Source organism: Leptonychotes weddellii, chromosome 16, assembly GCF_054177405.1.
Source record: "Leptonychotes weddellii isolate Sample4059 chromosome 16, ASM5417740v2, whole genome shotgun sequence".
Lineage (NCBI taxonomy): Eukaryota > Metazoa > Chordata > Mammalia > Carnivora > Phocidae > Leptonychotes > Leptonychotes weddellii.
This window is the reverse complement of record NC_138384.1, coordinates 3,017,742-3,041,625: the sequence shown is the minus strand read 5'-3', so window position 1 is coordinate 3,041,625 and position 23,884 is coordinate 3,017,742. Positions and strand designations below refer to the sequence as shown.

Here is a 23,884-nt window from a genome sequence, read left to right as displayed (position 1 = left end):
CGGACCGTCAGCTGCCGCCCCTGCGCAAAGTGATTTCTCGGAAAGCTGAGCGCTTCGAAGAAGGCGGGCCGGACGGGCCGCGCCCATTGGGCGGTGCTGGCGGCGCGTCCGCGCCCATTGGGCGGCCCCGGCTGCCCTCCCACGCCCATTGGCCCGCGCGGCCGCCGCTCGGCACGCCGGACCCGCCCCGGCCCTAGACCCGCGCCGGCGCCCGAGCTCGCGACCGCATCCCCCGAGCGCGGCGGCGAGCGTGGGAACGCGGGCGGCGGCGCCGAAGGCGGGCGGCGGGCTCGGGCGCGCGCGGCGGCAGGTAGGCAGCCCGGCGGCCGGTAGACGGCCGGGCCGGCCCGGCTCCGTCTCTCCTCCTCCTCTGCTCTTCCTCCTGAACCCAGACCCAAAGTCCAGGCGTTGAGCACGGGGTGGCGGGTCCCCAAGTGGCTGATGCTTGACAAAAAAAATCCCATTTTTCTTAGAGTCGGGTTTGCATGGAAGACCGTAGAATGGCCTATCTAGTGAGGGGAAACATTGACCCCTTTGTTGCAAGACCTGCTCTCCGGTCCCGCCCAAGTCCTGCTGCCTGGAGTAGCGCTCGGAGGGTCACGACCAAGAAACTGCCCGGTGACCGTCCGTTTTTGTGTGACCTAGTTGGTGGAAGGGGGTGCACACTGGGGTTTTCTTCTGCCTGATGACAGTTAACGATTTCTGAGCGGGCTCTGAGGCCCTTCGCTCTCATCATATAGCCCAGTGGTCCCTGGCAAGAAAGCCCTAGCTTTGTAGGGCTCACTGCTAACAGGAGCTTTTGGGTGCAAAATGCACCCCAGGGCAAAGGGGAGACTTTACAAAGTGAGATATGCTGCTTATCCAGGGCTTTGGAGTGCTTTATGAATGGAAACTAGATACTGAATGTTCCAGAATTTTAAAATACCCCTTCAACATGTCGGGCGATATAACACTTTTTTTTTTTTTTTTTTTTTAAACCTAAGTTAGGAGCTGGTTCTGAGCATGTCCTTTGGGATTATGGCAGGTTCTTCCAAGAAAAGAATTGGGAGTGGTTCAGTTATTTCAGAAAGACTGGGGTCAAAGTGACAAATGGCTTTGATGCTTTTAGTCTGGGGGTGGGGGATTTGTGGCCACCCTTGCCTGGGGCCCTGAAAGGTGTGGGAGGTGAGTCCTGCACCACCTCCTAGGCACATCCTGGAATCCTGGAATCTGCCTTGGGTGGGGCCACCGCAGCCTCTTATCACCTCCTGCCTGGGAAGCCTGATACCCGGGACCCATTTATTGGGATGCAGATTAGCTCCAGATAGGATTTGGCCCATAAAGAGAATGATTAAAAATCAAGGAAGAGGAAGTTATGAACATGTGACCGGGCTTATGAATTGTTTTTCTGGCTTGACATTTGATGGGATTAATGCGTTAGCGTTCCATAAATCATAGTGGGGTCATCATGGGACTAGTACCTTAGGCTTCTATTGCCACTTAGAGTCTTAGAGGTGACCTCAGTGAGAATTCAGGTGGGGCTGTCCACGTGTTTCGATCTGGTAACGTAGCCTTAGTTTTTCTCTGCAGAGTGAGCAAAGTAAGACCCTTCTGCGGTGCCTGGGGGTCAGGGTGCCCTTCTGGGCTTCAGTGTTTCCTCCCGTGAGCACAAACAGGCTGGATTAGATGGTTTCTAAAGTATTGTCCAGTTTTCATATTATGTGATTCACTTTTCCTCTCATTGACCTCTCTCTTAACTTTATTTTCTCTTTTCCTGTCCTTATAAATCACCAAGACCATTGTCCTTAACAGTTTTGGGGGCTATGAATCCATCAGAAAAAATTTTTTTTTAAAGATTTTATTTATTTATTTGAGAGCGAGCAAGGGAGAGAGAGATCACAGATTGAGAGGGAGACGCAGACTCCCTGCTGAGCAGAGAGTCCGACGTGGGGCTCCATCCCAGGACCCTGAGATCATGACCTGAGCCAAAGGCAGACGCTGAACCAGCTGAGGCACCCCAAATCCATTAGAAATCTTGATAAGAAGGTGTTGACCCATTTTCTAGAAAAGCGCGCATACAAACAAAATCTTGCTTTTCATTTTCAGGAGGCTCCTGGAGGATGGACTCTGGTTTACAAACCTTGTGCTAAGGGGGTGAACAAAGTCCTAACGAGTGGGCACATTTCACTGCATTTACAGACCCACAGTCACCACCCCTCCTGTAGTGTTCTGGCCCCTCTAGCCCCCCTCCTGCACGCAGCTCACTCCTCAAGCGAGGCGAGATTCTCCTGGCTTTCCCCACTGAAAGGATCTGTAGGAATCAGTTCGGTCCTAGGTTATTTTCTGGGGGGTGCTCAGTGGTGGGGTTTCTTTTCTCTCTCTAGGTGTCCCTCCTAAATCTGTACCTTCTTATTTAGAAGCATAAGGGACTGTTTAGGAATTCTGGGATGCTTGAGATGCAATTCCATTCACCTTGCCGCTGAGGAGAGCCTCAGAGAGGTTCAGGTGGTTTTCCCGAGGTCAGGTTGGAGAAAAGCCATTGCTGGGTCTGCAGTTTCCAAATCCAAGTCCAATTCCTAATTCCACCCACGTCACCCCTTTTACACCCACCAGTGGGCATGGAAAAGTTACAGTCGGCACTTGGGATTCACCTTCTTCCCAGGACCTGGACCCCTCTTCTGATCCCACAGCCACCTGGAGGGTGGCTGGCTTCCAAGTCATGCACTTGCTTTATGGACCAGCATTGCTCTGGATGTGACCATATTCTTGGGGACATTGTGTCTTGTCACTACTGATGGTTTCAAACCTATTTGCCCAAGGAGGTCACAGTTTAATCAGAAGAATAGAAAAGCCTTTTTTTTTTGGTGGACGTCTGTCCAACTGTCTAGGGGATTTCCACCCTTGTTCTTGTAAATGTGGGCTGTGCGTCGATACGGCATGATTGTTCTTTTTCTGTCTGCTGTTGGGAAAGCTGCCTGTTCTGGCAAGAATGTTCTTCCAAAGGATGTCTTTGGGCACCCTGGTGAGGTCCCCAAATTCTGGTGCTTTCTGGAAGAGTCTAGCCTGGCTGACTTTGCCCTGTTCTATGGCCCCATTTGATTTCCTTGCTTTTGTTCTAAGTGGTTGTAGGAGTTCCTGAGGAAGAAAGTTAGGATAATAACTTGTGTTATTTAGAGAGAACCTTCTAAGGTCCAGGCATGGCCTCCGGTGCATCCTCTGAGCCCTCACCCCAAAGATGCCGAGTACTGATGGTTCTTCTGGGGCTTTAGCCCCCGTAGCTGGCACTCCAAGGTTAAATCATGATACAAGGTCACCCAGCTGGGAGATGGTGGGACTCAAATGGGACCCCAGCTCTGTCTCATTCCCAAACTCTTGCTCTTATCAATAACCCATCTGTGAAGGAACAATCTAGAAGGGATAGCTTTGAGGATCTCTTTTTTCTTGGAGCGCACAGATGTCATATTTGCTAAGAAACGCTGGTCAGACTGGGCATCAAGTCAGGGAATTGGCTCTCAGGGTGATGAGCTGCTCATCGAAGGACATGGAAATAAATGTAAAGGTGATTATTCCCCATCTCATGCTAAAAATGGAATGGTGTCCTTCGATGTGGCCGTGTTTGCCCGAAACGGAGCAATGGGTAAGGCTGGAAGGAGTACCAGCTGGAACCTCAGGGGGGACGGACATCTGGTGCGGGGCAGTGGCAGATTTCCCGGGGAGCTCTCAGTGTTCAGGGGTTTGAGGCCCAGGGGGGGCACAGTCTTTCCACGGCAGGTGGCCCAGGGTCCCAGGGTCCATGGGTTTCTGCGAGGCTGGGACCTGGGTTGCAGCCCTCTGATTTTCCTGTTGGCAGTTCTTGGCTCTCAAGTACGCGGGGTGCTGTGATTAATGAGATAATATCTGTAATATCACAGAACGTGCTCTTTTCTCTCCAAGGATGTGTGACCGGAATGGTGGCCGGAGGCTTCGGCAGTGGCTGATCGAGCAAATCGACAGCAACATGTACCCAGGGCTGATTTGGGAAAATGATGAGAAGAGCATGTTCCGGATCCCTTGGAAACACGCCGGCAAACAAGATTATAATCAGGAAGTGGATGCATCCATTTTTAAGGTACAGACTCGAACCCCCTGAGTTCAGCACCAGTGGTGTCTGTCTTCTCTCCGGGCCCATGCAGGTGTTGAGTGGCATCTTTCTTATTTGCTTGAAACTTAATCTAGTTTTTTTTTTTTTTTAAGATTTTATGTATTTATTTGACAAAGACAGCGAGAGAGGGAACACAAGCAGGGGGAGTTGGGGAGGGAGAAGCAGGCTTCCCGCTGAGCAGGGAGCCCGATGTGGGGCTCGATCATGGGACTCTGGGACCATGAGCTGAGCCGAAGGCAGACGCTTAATGACTGAGCCACCCAGGCGCCCCCTAATCTAGTTTTTTTTAAACAAACATTGATCAAGTGCCGAATGGGTCTCCACCAAATATCCTAGGTGATTTTACATCTATTGTATGACCGAGTTACTTCGAGGTCAGTTGGGTATTGTTGGCCTTATCCTGACGGGGAGATGGAGGGCACTTTCCCCAGCTACGCTACCATGTGTTTTGCATGGGGACTAACAATCAGAGAGCGAGAAGACTTCTCCAAGGCCCTGAGATGGAAACCTTTATCCCCTGGGCTGCCGTCTCAATTCCATTACGAATTCTAGGAAGGGTGTAAGTCTGTCCTTTCGAAGTTATTACTTCTGCCTGGCAGCGTAGGGTCAGCTCGGATGAGAGAGACACCATCTGTCATTGCTTCCGGGACCGGGTCATGTGGGGTGCCCTGAACCTGCAGCAGATGTCTAAAAATAGTCTTCCTTCCCGTGCGAATAAGAAGTACCCAAGCACGGAGAGGCTTGCTGTTTACCACCGGCGCTGGGTGAGAACTTGCTCTGTGCCAGGCCCGGCCCACACAGTCCGATGTGGTAGGTGCTGCTCCTCTTGCTCCTTGCAGGCACCGAGGGGGAAGTGACTTGTCCAAGATCTCACAGCTCCTGGGCGATGGAGTCCGGCAGCCCGACCAGGAGCCCTGCTCCCAGCCCTAAGCAGTCCTGATATGCGCGGGTTACTTGCCATTATTCCTACGTTCAGGCAGAGGAATGGGAGCCAGGGCAGCTCAGCTGGGCTCTCAGGGTCCCCTGTAGGTCGTCGTCACCTGCAGGCTTCTCTGAGGCCCCCCCACCCTGGGAGATTTGGATCCTGAGGTCAGGGTGAGCCCAGGCTTCTGTGTCGGCAAAGGGACACAGCTCTGGTGGCTGACTCAGAGCCCCCCTTGTTCTGTGGGCCTTTGGGGTCTGGGGAGGGGAGAGCGGGTGAGGATGGGGGAGGGCGGGGCAGGCGGAGTTGTGGAAGGATGGGAATCGGACCCCAGACCGAGGTGAGGGCGGGAGCACAGGGGGGACCCCAGGGCAGCACAGGATGCTGAGCTGGGTATGACCGTCCTCTGGCCCGACCAAACACAAAGGACAGAAGATCAGGCCTTGGCCCCGGAGTGGGGCGCACGTAGGTCACAGCTGGCTTCAGAGGCCTGTCGGCCCTTTGGTTCTCTGTGGTGTTGGCAGCGGGGCTCCCCATTTCAGCAGTTCTGTTCCATCTCTGATCCGGGCTCCCAGATCTCTTTGGGAGACTGCTGTCCGTTACTGGCTCTCGTCCAGAAAAGTGGGCCCATGCGGACGGTTCGCCCTCACTCGCCTTCCGGGGGCCCCGTGTCGCCCGAGTGTCCAGCAGATTTCTCCCCATCAGGAGCCTGGACACTGCTACAGCTGCTTTACCATTCTGGGCGGTGCTGTGGACTCCTGTCTTGTAGAGGGTTTGCCTTTGGCATCGTGGTGAATCTCTCCTGCAAGAGACTCCAGCCGAATGTAAACAGTGCCCAGGGTCCACTGGGTCTGCTGGGAATTCGAGGTTATAGATGGCTGCAGACCAGAGCTCCTCAACCTTAGCACTGCTGACGTCTCGGGCCACATAGTTCCTTCTGGTGGGGCCGTCCTGGGCCCTGGAGCATGTACGGCAGCACCCCTCCCCCTCCCCACTGGGACCCGTGCCGGTTGCTGACCGTGGCCAGGACCAGCAGATTCAGGCGGATGCCTGGGGTGCTGAGGGCCCGGTTTCTGGCTGACCATCACTGAGACCTCTCCGGGAGGGGAGTAGGGGCCCGACCAGTAGGCTGCATGTCTCTGGCTATGGTCCCTGGTGGCTGTGCCAGGCCTCTCCCTTCACCCTGCGCCCTGTTTCAACTTAGGCTCTGGGGGTAAAGAAATAAAGCCCCAGATTTATATGTCTTATGCAATGCGCCTCATGGCCGTTTCAACAGCGTTGAGAAAAATGTGCAAGATTCCCAATGCTTCCGTTCATTACGAAGCCGTTCAGTGTGGCAATCTGAGAGGGGCCCACAATCTCAGCAGAAGCGGGGTGGGAGGGAGACGTGGGCGCCCCCCAGGGCTGGCGGCCACCGGGAGGGTGGCACGCTGGGGAGAAACGGGGAAGGACCCACGTGGCGCTCTGCTGGGCCGCGCCAGCTGGCGCCCATCCTCTGAGGGTGTCTCCCCGCGGCGCCCGAACGCACCTGTGCTGGGCCAAGAGCCTTCCGGGTTTCTGGTCAAGTAGAGAACCTTTGGTTTGGAACATTCAAAGAAAACCTTTAAAAAACAGCTAGTGGAGCGTAAGAGGCCATTTATACCAGAGAATTCTTCATCGCCCGCAGCTGTGATTGTGCGGCCTGCCTCGTGGCGCAGGCCGGAGAGGGGGATTGGAAGAGGCTGAGCTCATGTACCATCCTTGCGTATCCCGAGGCTCTCTTATCCACTCGTACTTGTTTTTAAAAAAGTATTCTGCCTCCTTTTCGTAAAGCTGAGGGTTGTTTCTCACTGACCAGCATTGTGGCCGGCCTAAATGAATTCGAACAGACTTCATAGCACAGTTATTTCAAATTCAGTAGGCTGTCAAGGAAAGAAAACACAAGATGAGACAGTAACATGAAATCAGGAAGACTTTGTGGTCCCAGGTTTACTGCTGGCTGCTGATGAGCGCCCAGGGGCGGGGGAGGCATGGGTTGGGGGTGGAGACTGCCCACGGGCCTCAGAATCGCTCCGTTCTGTCTGGTGGTAGCTCGAGAAGGAAGGGTCTTGAGAGATCACCCAGCTAAGCTGATCTTTTAGAGCCAGCCAGAGAGCCCATGAAAAGGCTCAGGGAAGGGCTGGAAGCAAGGTACCTCTGATGCCCACCCAGGGCGCCTCCTGACCACGGTGCCCCGCTTTGCGCTAGGATGTTCTGGCTTGCTTCACGGGTGAGTGTGACCCTCTGGTGAGTGATAGGACTGTAGGCCCTGCAGGTCTGGGTAAAAACTAGCTGGTCCTAACATTGCCTCGAAACCCATGGTCTTCAGGGTCCGTGTATAATGTGGATTAACCAGGGGTTCGCAGCCGGGGGTGGGGGAGCGTGTTGCAACGTTGCCTCCCCGGGAGCACTTGGCCATGTCTGGAGACAGTTTGATTGTTTGCTGGCCTCCGGTGGGTCAAGGCCAGGAATGCTTTTAGACTTTCAGCCACACACAGGACGGCCTCCACCCCCAAAGTACGGTCCAACCCCAAAGAGCAAGAGTGCTGAGGTGGAGAAACTCGGATTTAACCTAATAAAAATTGGAAATTACTGTTCAATGTGTACATGGTTCACCTTCCTTGAAAAAAGTAAATCCAAGCCTGGTCTGCGATGCCGTTAAAAAAACACTGAACAACGATCAGGAGGGACCGGAGGCCATTTACTTGAGGGGGGAGTTTGTGTCTGAGTCAGAGAAAGGGGTGATGCTCGTGTGCCCCAGGAGGAACATTCTCCTGTTCCCCTCCCGCAGCAGCGCCCAGGCTCAGCTCAGCGCGCCAGCAGAAGAGTGTGAGGTCTTGTCCCAGGGGCTGGGGGTGTCACGGAGTTCCTGCACGTGTGGCCCCCTGGTCACCTGCCAGTCTCTTGAGACACTGGCTGAAGATGCAGATTCCCAGACTAAGCCCTGCTTACTGAAGGAGACTCCTGGGAGGGGCCCCAGGGATCTGCATTTCACGAGCCCCCTGGGCGCTGTTGCGGGCATTGACCTCGAGGACCCTGGCTGTAGGGGAACTCCACTGGGCTGACGGTCAGGGCGTGGTGTTTAACCCCCGACTGGGTCACCTTGGGAAGACTTGCGTCTTCCTGAGTGGGGCTGAGGATTCCCTCCAGACCTCGTGCTCACGGAGGCTGTCAGGTGCGTCTGATTTAGCCCGAGGCTGAAGGTTTTCACCTGACAGCCCTGACCCCCTCGTTGTGTCTGGATTCCAATTTCGAAATCTTGAAACTGCTCATCCACGTGTTCGTCTGAATTTTTTTTTTCAGTTCTGCCCCCTTCTGCATTGTGGCTTTTGTAGGTTTCCAGCTTTGAGCGTCTGGTCCTAGTTGAGACTGTAAGGTTTGGAGAGGTTAGGAACAGCTGTGGAAAACCAACAGCCAGAAAACGTTTCATTGCCTTTTAAACAGGGCCCTGGGGGTGGGGTGGGGAAGGTTAGAATAAATGCCAAAATGCAAAACAAAATTTCTATTAAAAGTAGCAGGGCAGTGGATGACCACATTCAGACTTCTTGCAAATGTTCCCTTTTCATGGTAAATTTTGGCTAGGGGTTGATTTGAAAAAGCAACAAATTGTTCTTTGTTTTGAACATTCTAGTGAAACCGTGTGCTACTTCCTCTTTGTGCTAGTTGGCCTCAGGCTCCTCCTGGCCCCCTGGTCCAGGGAAGGATTCGCCAAGAGGCAGGTCCAAGATGTGTGTGTGGGGAGGAGCCACAGGCAGGGGCTGGCTTCTGGCTTGGCTGGGTGGCCCTGGGAGGGGGGGCCCTTCCCGGCCCGGAAGGCCCGGGTCTTTCCGAGACGGAGACCCCTAAGTCCTGAAAGTCCCTGAATGTGAGCTCGTAGCCAGAGGCGGCAGGACGGTGAGAACGCGCCGGTCCTGACTGTGGCCATGGATACCCATGGTCGGGGTGGGACGGGGCTGGCCTCGCATCTCATGTGCTGCTTTCTTTTCCTTCAGGCCTGGGCAGTTTTCAAAGGGAAATTTAAGGAAGGGGACAAAGCTGAACCAGCCACTTGGAAGACGAGGCTACGCTGTGCTTTGAACAAGAGCCCAGATTTTGAGGAAGTGACAGACCGGTCCCAGCTGGACATTTCTGAGCCATACAAAGTTTACCGCATCGTCCCCGAGGAAGAGCAAAAATGTAACTATCCGTGCCGGGCACTGAGCCCAGCAGAGTCTGCCTGGGTCTGGGGGGGACATCTGGGCGAGTGGTTAGCCGACCGTCCTCTCCTCTGTGTAAGCAGATACCGAGAGCTCTTTCCCCTGACCTCGGCCACCATCCGCTGGCCAAGTGGCAGCTTCCAGTTGAGTGGGAGGTGGCGCCCGTGGGAGGAAAGGGTGGGGAGGCTGCTCACCGCTGTCAGACCAGGGTCTGGTGGTGGGGCCTCCCTGAGGCGCAGTCACGGGGTTGGGCAGGAGCAAGTGGCCTGGGCAAGGTGGGTGAGGTGTTCCTTCTGTTCTAACAATGCCCAGAGGAGGCTAGGGGACAGTCAGGTGGACGAAGCGGGGGGAGGGTAACGTTCTTGAATGCAGTGGGGGACGATGGCACCATTGGCCTCATGGCCAGAGATCAGATAAACGCCTCGGCACGTGGTTAGATCCTGATCATTATTTGGGAAGTCCGGGAAGTGAGGATTCCGGATGGGCCTTCCAGCTCTAAAATCCCGACAGAGCATTCACGAGGAGATGAAAGCAGGAGCCGCCCAAACCTGCCTCACATACCACGGCCCTGCTGCCGTGCCCTGGTTGGACATGGCTCATCGACCGGGAGGCAGTGACCTCTGGTCTGGCGTCAGAAGCCTTTGCGAAAGTGGGGTGCTCTGTGCGGATCAGAGCTGGCCTGGACACGAAAGCTCGTTATCATCAGGGGTTGAGAACATTCTTTTAACACATCCCTTAGCCATGAGATGTAGCAGTTAGACCCCTGCAGCCAAATCCCTTGCTTCTTCCAAGCTCTTTAGTCATCTAGGGAGCCTGAAAGAAAGAGAGCCCTCAGCAACTCTCCGGGGCTGTGCAGATGTTCTCGATTTGATCTCTTCCCACTGGGGGGGGGGGGGGGGGTTGAAAATGTCCACAGAGAATTGAAAAAAGAAAAGTTAAAATTGTGACTGTCCCAAATCTATAGTGAGCCTGGGTCGGAGAGTCATTTAACTCCTCCCCAAGGGAGCCAGCGTAAGGACAGAGACGGTGGGATGGAGAATGTGAGGCTCGGGTGACACTCGGTCCGCGAGCCCAGCCGCTGGATGTCCTGTCCCTGGCGTGTACCCAGAGTTTGGGGGATTGTCAGAGGTGCCGGTCATTTGTAGCTTCACTCTGTATAAATTAGCACCTAATTTGACTGAGTCAGAACCCGTCAGCAGTTAGTCAAACTAACTGACCTTTCCCTGGAGAACCTGGCGACCTTGACAGGGAGGCCTCGCCCTTGACAGGGAGGCCTCCTAGCTAATGCTCTGGGAGGGCTCTGAAAGGCCAGCCCTGCATGTCTCCCCCTCACCTCCAAGTTCTGGATAATTTTTCATGAACACCAAATGAACTGTGATTTGAGGGAGTGGAGGAGTTTCTCTTGGTTCCCCCCACCCCCAGGATCGGCCGAGCTTGAACTGGCAGGTGAGCCCAGCTTGTTTACAGCGTGGGGTGCAGCCAGGATCACCTGCCAGGGTGGGTGTTACAGAAGAAGCTGGTTCTCAGGGGGCAGAGGGACACTGCATTTGCATAGTGTCTAAATGGACTCACTCTGCTCTGTACTTCAGTGGTTTGCAAGCTTCGCTCGGGGGTGCCCCCTCTACTCCCTACTTCCCCCATCCGCAGCTTCTAGCGAATTCTTGAGTCTGTCTAAGTAGAACTGAGATTCAGTTGGGATGGAGCCATGGGTCAGTTAGGTGCCTGTTGGTTATAAGACACGGGACACGGATCCCTTGATAAAGCAGATCTCTGACCTGGGGGTGGGGGCGGGGAGGAAATGAGCCTGGGGTGGGGGGCTTGCCGTGGGGCCGCTCTGTGCCTGGAGGCCGTGCCCGGTGGAGCCAGCCTTCCTGGTGTGCTGGGCGCACTCATGTCTGGTGTGTGCACAGATGCGTGCTGTATATTTGGAAAGGCCACAAAGACATTTCCTGTCAATTAACTTTAAAAAATGACTCCAATCTGCACACACATTTTGCCAGGAAATCTTTTGAGTGTCTTTGAATAGCCCAGCTTGTGAATGTAACCCATATGGGTGGTGAATGCCTGGCGTGAAGGGTGTCTGGTGGGCAGTCCTTTTCCAGCTCAGCAAATGGGGATGAGCCACATGGCCGTCCTCATCCTCTGAGTGTTAGAAACAACAAAACCGACTTCTCCCTTTGACCTGGCCGCTCAGACAACTGAGGCAGCACGGGAAATAATTTCTAGGCCTTTTCCAAACCGGTGAAGACACCGACTGACTTTTATTTCCTTCAACTCAGCATTAAAAAAACCCCAAACCAAAGAGCCGACTCGATTCCAGCCCCGATGACGGCTGTGGTGGGCTCAGTGCCGTGTGTCACGCGTCTGCCCGATTTTCCGCAGGCAAATTGGGCATGGCGACTCCTGGCTGCGTGAGCGAGATCCCCGAGATGGAGTGCGGGCGATCCGAAATCGACGAGCTCATCAAGGAGGTGAGTGGGCAGCCCGGCCAGAGTGGCCCCGGCTGCGGAAGCTGCGAGGGTCTCGGGGAGGAGCGGCATCTCACCTGCCCTGCTGAGGCGTCCCGAGCCCTGGGCGCTCTCAGGATGTGGCACCTCCACCCCCCGCCCCCCCCCGGCCCCGGGGTGCAAGGTGAGGCCGGCCTCCGCCGTCTGGCCAGCCCCTTCCCCTGGTTCCCCAGCTTCATCCCGGGGCCGGGGCTGGGCTCCCTGCTCTGTGCTCCAGCTATAAGCGTATCCTATTTTAAACGTTTTGAATGGCAGTCTTAGAAAATGCATCACGGAATCCCTTGGCTTCTTCGGTGGGCTGCACTGAACAAAATGTAAACTCCCCACGCGGCTTGGGGGTTCCTTACGAAGCTCCCAGTGGGCAGGCTGCCTATCTTAGAATCTGCCGCTGGGAGGAGGGTGATCAGCCCATGAGAATTGTATGTAAACTCACTCAGTTCATAGGCTCTAAGTAAAGGCTTAGTGGGGTCTCCTTAGGCAAAATGGGTGGGGTTTTGGATGCCCCTTTTAGCTCTACAGATACCCTATTACCATCCGCCTCTTACCTCTGTTGTGTATGGCTCTGACCAGGTGGGCTTAGCATAGCTGAAATCACTGCACACAGTCCTCATAAAAGGTGGTGTGGGTGCTATAGAAATCCTTCCTAATACTCATGTGGCAGTAGCGGAATTTTTAGGAGTAGCGCGGCGTCCGAGGATGCAGATAACAAAATGCAGCCTCCTCTCAGCGGCCTGAGTTTTGTGCAGATGGCAGATGCTGAGTTTCTGGGTGGTCTCTGGCAGCTGACCGAGTGAATTCCTGGACTCTCATCTCCAGCAACATCCCGTCTCCCTGCAGGGCTTTCCTGCTGACTCAGCGAAGAGAGTGAGGTGGTTGGGTTGGCACACCGGGATTCCCAAGAAACGCAGAGTTCAAAATATTGGCTAATCAGAGGTATCAGCATCCGTTCAGGAATAGGCCAGAGCTCGGCAGTCCGGACGTGGAGAAGGAAGGAGGATGCGCTAAGTCATGGCAGAGTCTGTCCAGTGTCACTGGTCACTGGTGTCCCGGAACCTTCTGCCTCTCCGGGGCACCGGGGCAGCTGGATGACCTGGCCGTTCTGTTTTGCGACAGGCGGTTTCACAAAAAAGGCCATAAACTTATTAGGGGTCCTGCAGAGGCTAATCACTCAGGCACATGGTTTGATCGCTAAGCCCCGTGGGTTTGTTTTGGATCCTTCATGATGAGAAGTAAAACTTTCCTTTTGTCTTGGGATAAAGATGGCAGTATGTCTTTGGTTAAGTCTAAACCGTTCATCTCTACAAACACCGGAGTCCCACTCTGGAAGCCCAGTGACCACCGCTCTTCTCTCGCCCCGTTCCTACAGCCTTCCGTGGACGATTACATGGGGGTGGTCAAACGGAGCCCCTCCCCGCCAGAGGCCTGCAGGAACCAGCTCCTCCCGGAGTGGTGGATGCAGCAGTCTGGCGCAGGTGAGGATGGGCCTCCGGGCTTGCCCCACATGAGGGGGCGGGGGGCGTGGCGCTCACCCCCTTTCTGCCTTCAGGCAGTGGGGGGTCACGGGCCGTGGAACTACGGTGATCCCTATCTTGTTGAAGGTAACTGAGCCCCCTTCACCACGGCCTCTTAGGAGGGCACACGGACCCTTCCCCCGGGAGGGCTCTGCGTGCCGCCTGGGCTCCTGGGAGGGTCGGAGGGGAGGGAGGGGCGGTGGCAAACCCCTCCCAGACCAGAGGGGAGACGGGCTTTCGGCCACACTCAAGCTTGCCACGTGGGCCTGCCAGCCACTCTCCTAGGACATCAGGGACCCCTCAGAGCCATGGGGAGCCCAGGGCATCAGGAGAGGAGGGGGCCCAGGGCCAGGACGGTGCAGTGGCTCACTGGGAGCCCTGGATTTGAATCCCATGGGCGGGGGTTGCGTAACTTATTCAAGTCTCAGTCCTCTCGTCTGATGGAGACCCCAGGACCTTGTCCCGGGGGGTCACGGGGGCCGAAGGAGACATCACGCATTTATCAGCTTCTGATGCCTCCCCCCACCTTCCCACTCAAACAACTCTCCTCTGCGCGCACGGATTGCTGTGCCTCCTCCCTCGGGCTCTTTCCCCTACTGTTCCCCCATGGGAGACTGGGAGGTGACTCTGGCTCAGCTGGCTTCAGAGGTCGCCAGGCTGTCAGGTGGCAGCTTGGCCTCCGGGGCCCTGGGCGAGCCCCCTCTCCCTGCACTGTGGTGACACCTCGGGGTAAGCTAGCTCGGGCCCCAGGCCCTCTCTGGAGACAAGGCCTGGATGGTGGGCATGCAGTCCCGTGATACTTCGGGAGCAGGGCCTTGGGTGGGAGGAAGTGAGACCCCAGAGCATCACACTGACCATCGGTCAAAAATCCCACAGCACAGAACGTTTCCTCCCCCTCTTTCCTGGTTGAATTGAGGTCTGGTTTACAAAATGTGGGTTACCGTGCTGGGGCGGGGGAATTCCCAAATTCAGCAGAAGCCTGTGGCAGGAACTCAGGAGCACACCACGTGTGGCTTTTAAAGAAACTTCTGGAGAGGGAGCATTTGGGTTGGTTCCCCACATGACTGGGTCTGAATCTGCCTTTCGCTTTCTCCGGCAGGCTTGCCGCTGGTGACGGGCTACACTGCCTACGACGCGCACCATTCAGGTATGGGGCTGCGCTGGGCCGCGCGGGGCCGTGCTGGCAGGTGGGACATGGGTGTGCTTTGAAGGCAGAGCTCAGAGGACCTGTGTGGGCTTGCACAGGTGGGTGGACGAGCCGATCTGGTGTCAGAAGTCAGGACCCTGATTCCTCTTCCTCACTGTTTGCTTTCGGAGCAAGCGAGGGGCCAGCCTTTTTGAGGTTCTTCTCGGATTGGACCAACAAATAGATCCAAAGAGCTCTTTCTGCATAACCTTGCAGGAGAAGAGCCTGGGGACAGCTCGGGCCCAGCTCTGCCCCTCTTGTGTGACCCCAGGCAGAGTGATTTGAGCCACTCAGAACCTCACTAGAGTGTGGTGAGGATTAAATGGAGTGGCATTAAAAGTTTCTGGTAGGGACGTCATTGGTCAACAAACGTCACCAGTGTCTGTCATGAGTATCCATTTCTTTTACTCTCTTCCACACTGAAGTTCATAATGATAATGATACTAATTAATGTTGATGATGGGATGATGATGATGGGGATGGTGCTGCTGCTCCTGGTGTTGATGATGGGGATGATGGAGATGATGATGGGGATGATGGAGATGATGATGGGGATGATGGAGATGATGGTGGGGGTGATGGGGATGATGGAGATGATGGATGGGGATGATGGTGATGATGGAAGGGGATGATGGAGATGGTAGTGGGGATGATGGAGATGGTGGGGATGATGATGGGGATAATGGTGGTGGCTGGCATTACTGAATGCTGACTAGGTGCCAGGATCAGTGCTGAGACTTTAATGTCCGCGTCTCGTACTCCCCATCACCCGTGGAGACGTGCTCTTGCTCCTCCCACTGCATAGGCTCAGAAGCCCTGGGTCACACAGCCGTGGGCTGCAGAGCTGGGACATGGCTTTGGGCTGTCCCATCCATGCTCCTGCCCCTTATGGTCCGAGGTGGCATCTGGTACATTTTTGTCTACTTACGTTGGGGACTCTGACGTCCTGCCAGTGGCCCCTGGAATTTGCATTCCAGCTCCCTGATGGGGCCTTGGAGTGAAGGAAGCCGCTGTCTTCCCCAACAGCTGTCAGTTCTATGAGAAGTGAACAGCCTGACTCATCAGGCTGGACCACAGAACGTTAGGTCTGGGGGACCGGAGGTCTCTTGGTGCAGAGGAGGAAATGGGGCTTGGAGGTGTCTGGGCCAAGGCCCTCATGGGATGGGTGTTTGGGGCGGTGGAGGCAAGAAGACGACACAGAGAAGCGGTGTTCCTGTTCCTAGCACTGGTGTTGCCAACAGAGCCGTCCTGCACACTGGGGCCTGTCACAGAGGGGGGAACCCAGACTTAGAGGTTCAGTCGCTGGTTGAGGTCACCCAGCTGGTAAGCAGGTGGCCGGGGTCAGAGCCAGGCACCTGGCTGTCTCTTCCGGGAGGCCCTGGCTCGCGGGGCCAGGCCTCTGACTTAGTCAGCGCTGGGCTGCGGCCGGTGCAGTCTGCTGACCGGTGCTTTCTGGGGGCAGGAGGGGAGCCGGGGGGCAGGGCCGAGGCCTCTGGGCGAGGAGGAAGTGTGCTCGGTTGCCCCGTCCCAGCACACAGCGGGTGAAGCAACCCGTAGCACTGCCTCATGCGAGGAAAAGCCTAACACGCTCTTTTAGAAGTTGTGGACTTGGGTACCCCTGTTCCGGTCACTCCCCACCTGTGTAAATAAGTCAACGGCAGGGGTCCCCTGTTGTCAGCGCCACAGGGACGAGGTGATGAGTGACCGGGCGGGTGAAGGGTGGCAGGGAGGCTGGACGCCACGGCCTTCAGATGCCGCCGGGCTTGATTTCCCCATTTTTCTGGAGAGATCGGAAGTCTAGGTTTTTTGTTTTTAAAAATTTTATTTATTTATTTGGGAGAGTGAGAGACAGCCCGAGAGGGGGGAGGGTCAGAGGGAGAAGCAGACCCCCTGCTGAGCAGGGAGCCCGATGCGGGACTCGATCGCGGGACTGCAGGATCCTGACCTGAGCTGAAGGCAGCTGCTTAACCAACTGAGCCACCCAGGCGCCCGGAAGTCTAGGTTTTTATGTGAAGCCTTCCCGAGTGAAATGCTGACCACAAAGCTGCGTTAATGACACCCCAGTGTGCTGGCAGATCCAGATGCGCCCGTGGCTGTGTTCACGACGTTTGGGGGTGAAGGCAGGGGCTGAACTCGGACAGCGGGGTGCCGTGCTGAGGACCCCAGAGGCAGAGCCGGTCTGCTGGGGACGAGGGAATCCAGTGTCCCCCACTCAGCAGTCATGCCATCCGAGCAGACGCCTTAGCCCGTCTACACCTGTTTCCTTACCTGTAACAGTCACCTCTGCCTCAGGGCCGTTGTGAGGATTAAATGCTCCTAGGTGGTATCTACTGCAGAGACCCGGAATTAGGATTTGGAACTTCAGGAGTTTCACGTACACAGCCACTGTCTGGTCCTGTTAATCCTGCTGTATCTAGTCGGAGCTGCTCGTGGGGTGCTCACGTGTGCTAAGTGCAAACATGAGCTCATGCCATCCTCAGCCGCTGGAGGAGGTGCATGCCACTGTTCTCTCTGCTGATGGGGAAACTGAGGCACAGAGCGGTGAAGTTGCTTGCCCCTGGTCACACAAGTGGGCTCCCAGGTCAGGGTGCCTGTGCTCCCAGGATCGTCCCCCGGTTGGCGGGTGGCTGTTGGGGGGCAGGACAGGTAGTGGAGGGCTGCTGAGACTTGCGGAAGGCCCCGGTGGTGGCTCTTCCTCCGCGGCTCACCTGTCCGGGGCAGTGGTCCTCGCTCAGGCCCTGCCAGCTTGAACCTGCCCCCAGCTACGCTGCCCTGTGGTTCCGGGGCCCCGGGACAGCCTTGCGCGGGCATCTGGGGAGCTCCCTTGGAAGCAGCCGGTTCTCCTGGCCGCGAGGCACTGCTAGGAGGACAGCGAGGCAGCAACAGGGCAAAGGTGCGGAGTGGTGATAGTCCTCTGGGACAAAGCTCAGGATTGTTCTGGAGTGAAGGAAGGGGGCTGTGTCAGCCCCGCCGGGCTTGCTTTCCACATTTTTGCAGATTTTCCCGATTTTGCAGCTGTCACAGACCCAGCATGGTGGGCGGGATGGTGAACCGGGTGTAACAGGGCGCGAGGTCACATGCTGGTGTTGCCCTTTCCCGGCCACCCCACCTGGGCCTCAGTGTTCCCACGTGTCACATAAGTGAATTGGATTGGGACACCTGAGCTCCCAATCTGGCATGATTCCAGAATGCTACTTAACTCGAACAGGGGAGAAAATGGAGCCTGTGAATGGCGGCGGGGAGTCTCATCATTCGATTGAGCAAATGATTTTTTAAAAGATTTGTCAGAGAGAGACATGCACAAGCCGGGGAGGGGCAAAGGGAGAAGCAGTCTTCCCCGCGGAGCAGGGAGCCCGATGCGGGGCTCGATCCCAGCACCCTGGGATCACGAGCTGAGCCGAAGGCAGACACTTCACCGGCTGAGCCCCCCAGGCGCCCCTGAGCAAACGATGCTTAAGCAGAGCCCGGTGGGAAGGCCCAAGGACCAGCCGCACTCTTCAGAATTCTGGCCCCATGGCACCAGCTGCCCGAGGCTCAGAGACCCATTTTCTCCCATTAAGGAGGAGTTTGCCCAGAGTTGGTTTTAAGGATCCACCAGCACCAAGCCGGGGCTTCTGGAGGTGACCAGAGCCTGAGAGAATGTCGTGGCACCACCACCCTCCTCAGTCCCTCAGTGTAGCACGTGCGGGGAGACGCTGACTTAATTTGAACGTTTTTCAGACTCGCGAGAATAGGTGTAGATGAAGGGTTTTGTAGACATTCACCATTTGAAATCCCCGGCGCCCCAAGGAGACTGCATTTGTCAAGAAAAGGATCGCATCTTTGTTTACCCTGCCCTGGAATTCGAATCTTGCATTTGCGTCGGTGATGAATTCGGGAGCAGGCCCCTAGGTTACGTAGCACGTAAAACAATACGTGGCGTACGTGCGTATTACGGGACAGCGTAGAGGAGTCTCAGCAGGATCGGGGAGGTGGAGCGAGTTTGCGAACTTCTACATTGTACGGGTCATCGTGACCTTCGCCAGGAGCATGGAGTGCGCTGTGGTGATTGTTTGAGTCACTGGTTTCCTTAGTAATTCTGTATATTCTTGCTTGCTTAAAACAAACAAATGCTTTCTAGAAGGGTGCATGAACTTCCCCGAATGCCCAGAGGCACCCGAGAACTGAACCCGCCCCCCGTTCCCTGCGGCGAGAGGCCCTGCAGCCCCTGACCGGTGCCCCTCCCGCCCGCAGCCTTCTCCCAGATGGTCATCAGCTTCTACTACGGGGGCAAGCTGGTGGGCCACGCTACCACCACCTGCCCCGAGGGCTGCCGCCTGTCCCTGGGCCAGCCGGGCCTGCCGGGCGCCAAGCTGTACGGCCCCGAGGGCCTGGAGCTGGTGCGCTTCCCACCGGCGGACACCATCCCGAGCGAGCGGCAGCGGCAGGTGACGCGGAAGCTGTTCGGGCACCTGGAGCGCGGCGTGCTCCTGCACAGCAGCCGTCAGGGCGTGCTGGTCAAGCGGCTGTGCCAGGGTCGCGTGTTCTGCAGCGGCAACGCCGTGCTCTGCAAGGACCGGCCCAACAAGCTGGAGCGCGACGAGGTGGTCAAGGTCTTCGACACCAGCCAGTTCTTCCGAGGTGGGTGCCGCCGCCGTGTGATCGGGCCCGTGGAGGGGCAGGGGGGGGCCCCGGTTCCGGTCCAGCTCGTGCTTGCCTGCCCGGCAACCCTGGGGAACCGCTCTGTGCCTCTGCGGGGCCTGGGTGCTGCTCCTAGGCGGCCAGGGTCGCTGCAGTCAGACCAGCTGCATCGCGGCGCCGGCTCCCTGCTGTGTCCCCAGCGCGCTCTGCACCTGGAACAGCACCAGCTCGGGGCAGGTCTCCTGCCGCCCGGCCTGAGAACTCCCAGGGAGTGGGGGCGGCTGCCCTGGAGAAGCGGCGCTGTCGAGGGGGGCGAGGTGCGGTGCGTGAGCTCGGGTGCAGGGGAGCGAGGCCGGGAGCGGTGGTCAGCTCCCCCTCCCCGTGTCCTCCCAGAGCTGCAGCAGTTCTATAACAACCAGAGCCGGCTCCCCGACGGCAGGGTGGTGCTGTGCTTCGGAGAAGAGTTTCCAGACATGACCCCCTTGCGCTCCAAACTCATTCTCGTGCAGGTAAGCTCTCCCGGCCCACTCCTCGGGACTCCGTTTATACTTGGGCTGGAGAACAGGCAGCAGGGACCGGGGGACTCCACCTGTGGACAGAGGCAGGCCCGGGGGAGACCTCCACATGGGGCTCGTGGATTCTCGCCGCCTCTAACAATCTGTGTTCTCCCCCTGCCTTAAGTCAAAACCCCCTTTCTAGCAAGGTTTAATTGCCTCAAGGTCTGAGAGACAGAATAGACTTTTCAAGCCCTTATTTAATCTAGTCAAAGGAATGAAACTCTAATGGTGGAATTCTGAACACTGGCTACCAGGTTGGGACTGTAGACTTTGCAGCAATACCACTTGCCCTTCCCTTGCACCTGCCTATCTGGGACTCATGTGGAGGTTCTCAGCACTTTGGGTAATCAGAGAATCTGGTCAGGGTCTGAGACTGTCCCACCTCCACGTCTGACCTGTGCCCGTCCCTCTAGATCGAGCAGCTCTACGTCCGGCAGCTGGTGGAAGAAGCGGGGAAGAGCTGCAGCGCCGGCTCCCTGGTGCAGCCTCTTGAGGAGCCCCAGCCAGATCAGGTCTTCCGGATGTTTCCAGACATCTGCGCCTCACACCAGAGACCTTTTTTCAGAGAAAACCAACAGATCACCGTTTAAGCCTCTCTCTAGGGCACCCTGTCCTGCCTACACCTCGTGCTTCATTATTACAATTACTGTTGTAATTATTTAAGGATGTGGATTCCTGTGACCTGGGGCGGGATGGTTCACTCGGCTCTTAATTCAGTAAGGGCGTTCCCTGAGGACTTGACCTTTATACCTGAACAGGAGAACCATGACTCTTAAAAAATGACCTGGATGCTGTAACTATAACCTGTGATTCAAACATTTATTTCCCCTAATTATCATTAGTTGCTAGATTCTTTCAGCATTTGGGGATAATGGATATTTCCAAAGACTTACCCAATTTTACTAGCTCATAGCTGCTTCCTGGAAAAAGATTTGGAGAAGATCAACTTATCAGAACAAGGCTGCTTTTTGTCTCTACTTTGTGTTAGAGCGATAGATTCATGATTTCATACGCTTGATCGATGTGGAGTATCTTTTTTTTTTTAAACGTGTTAAGATGCCGAAATACTTAGATAACAGTCTCCCTTCAGCAAGAGAAAGCAAAACGCCAGGCTTGTTAGAGGAGTGGACACCCTGCCTCGGATTTCCTGCCAGGCGGGCGTCTCCAGCACCAGATGAACTGGTGTGTCCTCACCCTCACACCACGAAAATCTTCCCTGTGGGCCTTACTGCCAGGAATCTTAGAGCTAAAATTTTCATTTCTATAATTAAATCATTCCCAGATCCCTTGCTCTTTTCTTCTTGCTAAATGGTTTTGACCTGTTTTAAAAATATGCATACTTTTACTTGTCCTATTGTAAACTGCTTTGAATTTTTTTTTTTTTTTTATAAAGTGAGCAGGCTATAAGCCACAAATTCAAAAAGTACTGGTAGATTGTACAAGCATTTTGTGCCTTCCATTCAGCGAGCCCAGAGCCCAGGCGGTGGTGGGGGGAGAGTGGCCGTGGCTCGGGCGTATCGGAGAGGCTGTCGCCAGCACCTGTCCTCACCACCCCGGTCCTGGGGTGGATGGCGGCAGGGACAATGCCTTTCCCCGACCTAGGACTCCTTGAGGTTCAAGGTGGCCGTGGGCCATACCCAATTCTACTGTTCAACAGAGTCCTGTGGTGAGACTCCCGACGGGAGAAGTCCCAGTTTTAGCCCCCGAAGAACTTAGGCTGTTCGCTAGCAGAGACGATGCATTCACTACCCCACGTGTGTCCGAACGGCAGGGGCAGGTCAGCCTTCCTGCTGGCCGTCCGGTGCCCATGACACCTCTCCACAATGGCTCCAAAAACACTTTCACGATTAGAAAGCACCTCAACATGTTTCTCTGGGGGAAAAAAGGTATTTTGCTCAGTTCGGGTACCTCTTCCCTGTGTCCGGGGTGATGTGCCAAGACAGGCGGAGGTGTGTGCCGTGGGCCCGGGAGCCAGCCCCACGCTCAGTGGGGACCCCAGGCAGGGCTGGGGGCTCTCCTTCCACGCTCTGGGGGGTGGGGAGAAGGATCCTTGCCCCATTTCTCCTTCATAACCAGCCTGGCCACCACCGGCCCTGGCTCAGTCTCACCTGAAAGGGCAGGAAGGGGCCTTACCTGTCAAGGTGCACTTCGCGAAGAGGGAGAAGCTGGGGTTTGGGGGACAGGATTGCCTCCTGGCAGCCTCGTAACCATGAGTCTAATTTAAAATCCAAGCCCAAGAACCCCTGGTCAACATTCCCCGCGTCCGTGTCCGTGAAGATGACGGAGCAAGACTTTGTCATCGTAGGTCCCTTGCGCTGTGTTTGAATCCACCTGAAAGTATAGGGAAATTTAGCAAAAGTGGCTTTTCTTCTTTGGCCAACAAAGGCAGCATCACATTGTTAAGGATAACATATCTGTTTTCTGAGATTGTGTCCGAACAGTGGGTTTTGGTGTCTAGCTCAAACAAATGGTAAAACATAGATCTTGAATATGCTAAATGAATATTTATTTTTGTACCCACTTAAAACGTGTATTGATCTTTTTTGTTCTTTATTAAAATGCCCTTTTAAAAGCTGATTCATGCTCTGTCTTTTAAGTCACTGTAAAATCTTTCCTCATTTAGGGGGAATTAAACAGTGCTGCACTGTGAATTTAAGGATTTTTTTGCTTGTTTTTCACTCATCCCCAAAACAGCAGCAAAAAAGTAGAGAGGCTTGCAGATGATAGAGAACCTTCTGGAGAAAAAGGGCATGCTAGGTTTTTCTGAAAGTGCAGGGGTCCCTTCGTATGTGTTGTGAGGAGTGTGGAGGGAGGAGGAGGTTGGTGGGGATAGGCCTGCCCTGGAAGGTGCTGGGACCCCCCTGGTTGGTCAGCTGCACGTGATGGGGACGTGCATCTCTCCATTCATAGACGTACTCACTGCGCTGGGTCCTTAGGGGATCCCAAATTGGTCATCGTGGAGGTTGCTTCATGGGACGTACCTGTTGAACAACCCGGGACAAATCAGTTTCAAGGGGGCCCAGACCCCAGCCAACCCAGGGGAGGTTCCCCACCATGCTCCACCTACAGGCAACGGGCACTGGGACTGTCTAGTCCTCCATGCAGAGATGAGGGAAGGCAGGCACATCCCCGTGGACAGTGGCCTGTGGCCATTCGTGGCCCGGAACAGCTGAATGTGAGAGGCTTTCTGACAATGCCTGGCTGCAGGGCTTCAGCCCCCGGCTGGCTAAACCCCAGGAGAGGCGGCCGTTGGCCAGTCGCTGGCTTTCTTAGACATGTCATGAGTCACACTAATTCCCACATGTCGCAAGCAGAAACTTTGTTTATCAGCAAACCCTTTTCTGCTTGTGGATTCAGGGCCAAATGTGGAAACTTGAGGGAGTCTGCTTCTTCCCAGAGCTCAGCACTCCTGTACAGACCGTTGGCAGACCCTGCCCCCTGAGCTTCTCGAAGGAGAGGAGGGAGGCTGGGGTGCTCTCATCTGCGGAGGGCGGGGCTCAGGGACGAGAGGCCACAGGAATAGCCAGGAGTTCGGAAAATGCTGTTTGGGCCCCAGAGATGACCTGACCTTTGGGACGTGGGGCCTCCTCTGGACAAGTAGCTTCTGGGACCCAAGGGCAGCCAGTGGGACCCGGCTCATGAGACACTTGGTCAGACAAGTGGCCTTCACTCTTCGTATTCTAGAAACATTTACGCAAGTGAAGCTATTTCAACTGTCACTTGGTGAGCGATTGCCCCTTGGTACACTAACTTTTGAAAATCCATCTGGGATGGAAAATTTTGGTTTTCCTTTGTAATGTCCAGATGGATGAAGATGCTGACCTCCTGGGGTAAGCATCCCCAGGATCTGTCGGGCCTGGGGTCCTAGGGGAGTCCTCCCGGAAGGGGCTGTGGGCAGGCACCCCTGGCTGTTCCTGAGACACCTACTCCACACAGCAGCCATGCTGGGAAGCAGGAAGAAGTTATTTGTGTGAGTGATTCAGACTCTCCACAAGAGAGTTTTGCAACTCAACTACTCAGAAATATTTGGAAATTCTTTCTAAAGAATGATCTATAACTAATAACTGTAATTTTAACAGCTCAGTGGGCTGAGAGAGGAGGAGGGGTGGCTTCTCAGTGGAAAGTGGGGCTGTTTTTACTAAAAGCAGGGGGAAGCAGTAAACGTCTTCACCTACTCATCTCCATCTTCCTCTTGGGCATGGGCACATTCGAGTTCTCGCTCATGGTAAGAAACTCACTGGAGCGGG

General features: G+C 55.4%; 1 protein-coding gene across 4 annotated transcripts; it reads left to right on the top strand.

The window, feature by feature from the left end:
- The first annotated feature begins 201 nt into the window (after positions 1–201).
- On the top strand, positions 202–22,214 carry IRF8 (interferon regulatory factor 8). Of its 4 annotated transcripts, none has more exons than XM_081806279.1 (9): positions 202–310; positions 3,913–4,087; positions 9,053–9,236; positions 11,639–11,727; positions 13,130–13,235; positions 14,374–14,421; positions 18,694–19,080; positions 19,474–19,589; positions 20,051–22,214. In XM_081806279.1, the coding sequence occupies exons 2-9, from the start codon at positions 3,914–3,916 to the stop codon at positions 20,225–20,227; spliced, it is 1,281 nt and encodes a 426-aa protein (XP_081662405.1). In that variant the 5' UTR covers positions 202–310; position 3,913; the 3' UTR covers positions 20,228–22,214. The 4 variants fall into 4 exon arrangements, with proteins under 4 accessions (XP_081662405.1, XP_081662406.1, XP_081662408.1 ...); XM_081806280.1 differs by lacking the exon at positions 202–310 and adding an exon at positions 618–636; XM_081806282.1 differs by lacking the exons at positions 202–310; positions 3,913–4,087 and adding an exon at positions 8,831–8,925.
- Positions 22,215–23,884: the final 1,670 nt, after the last annotated feature.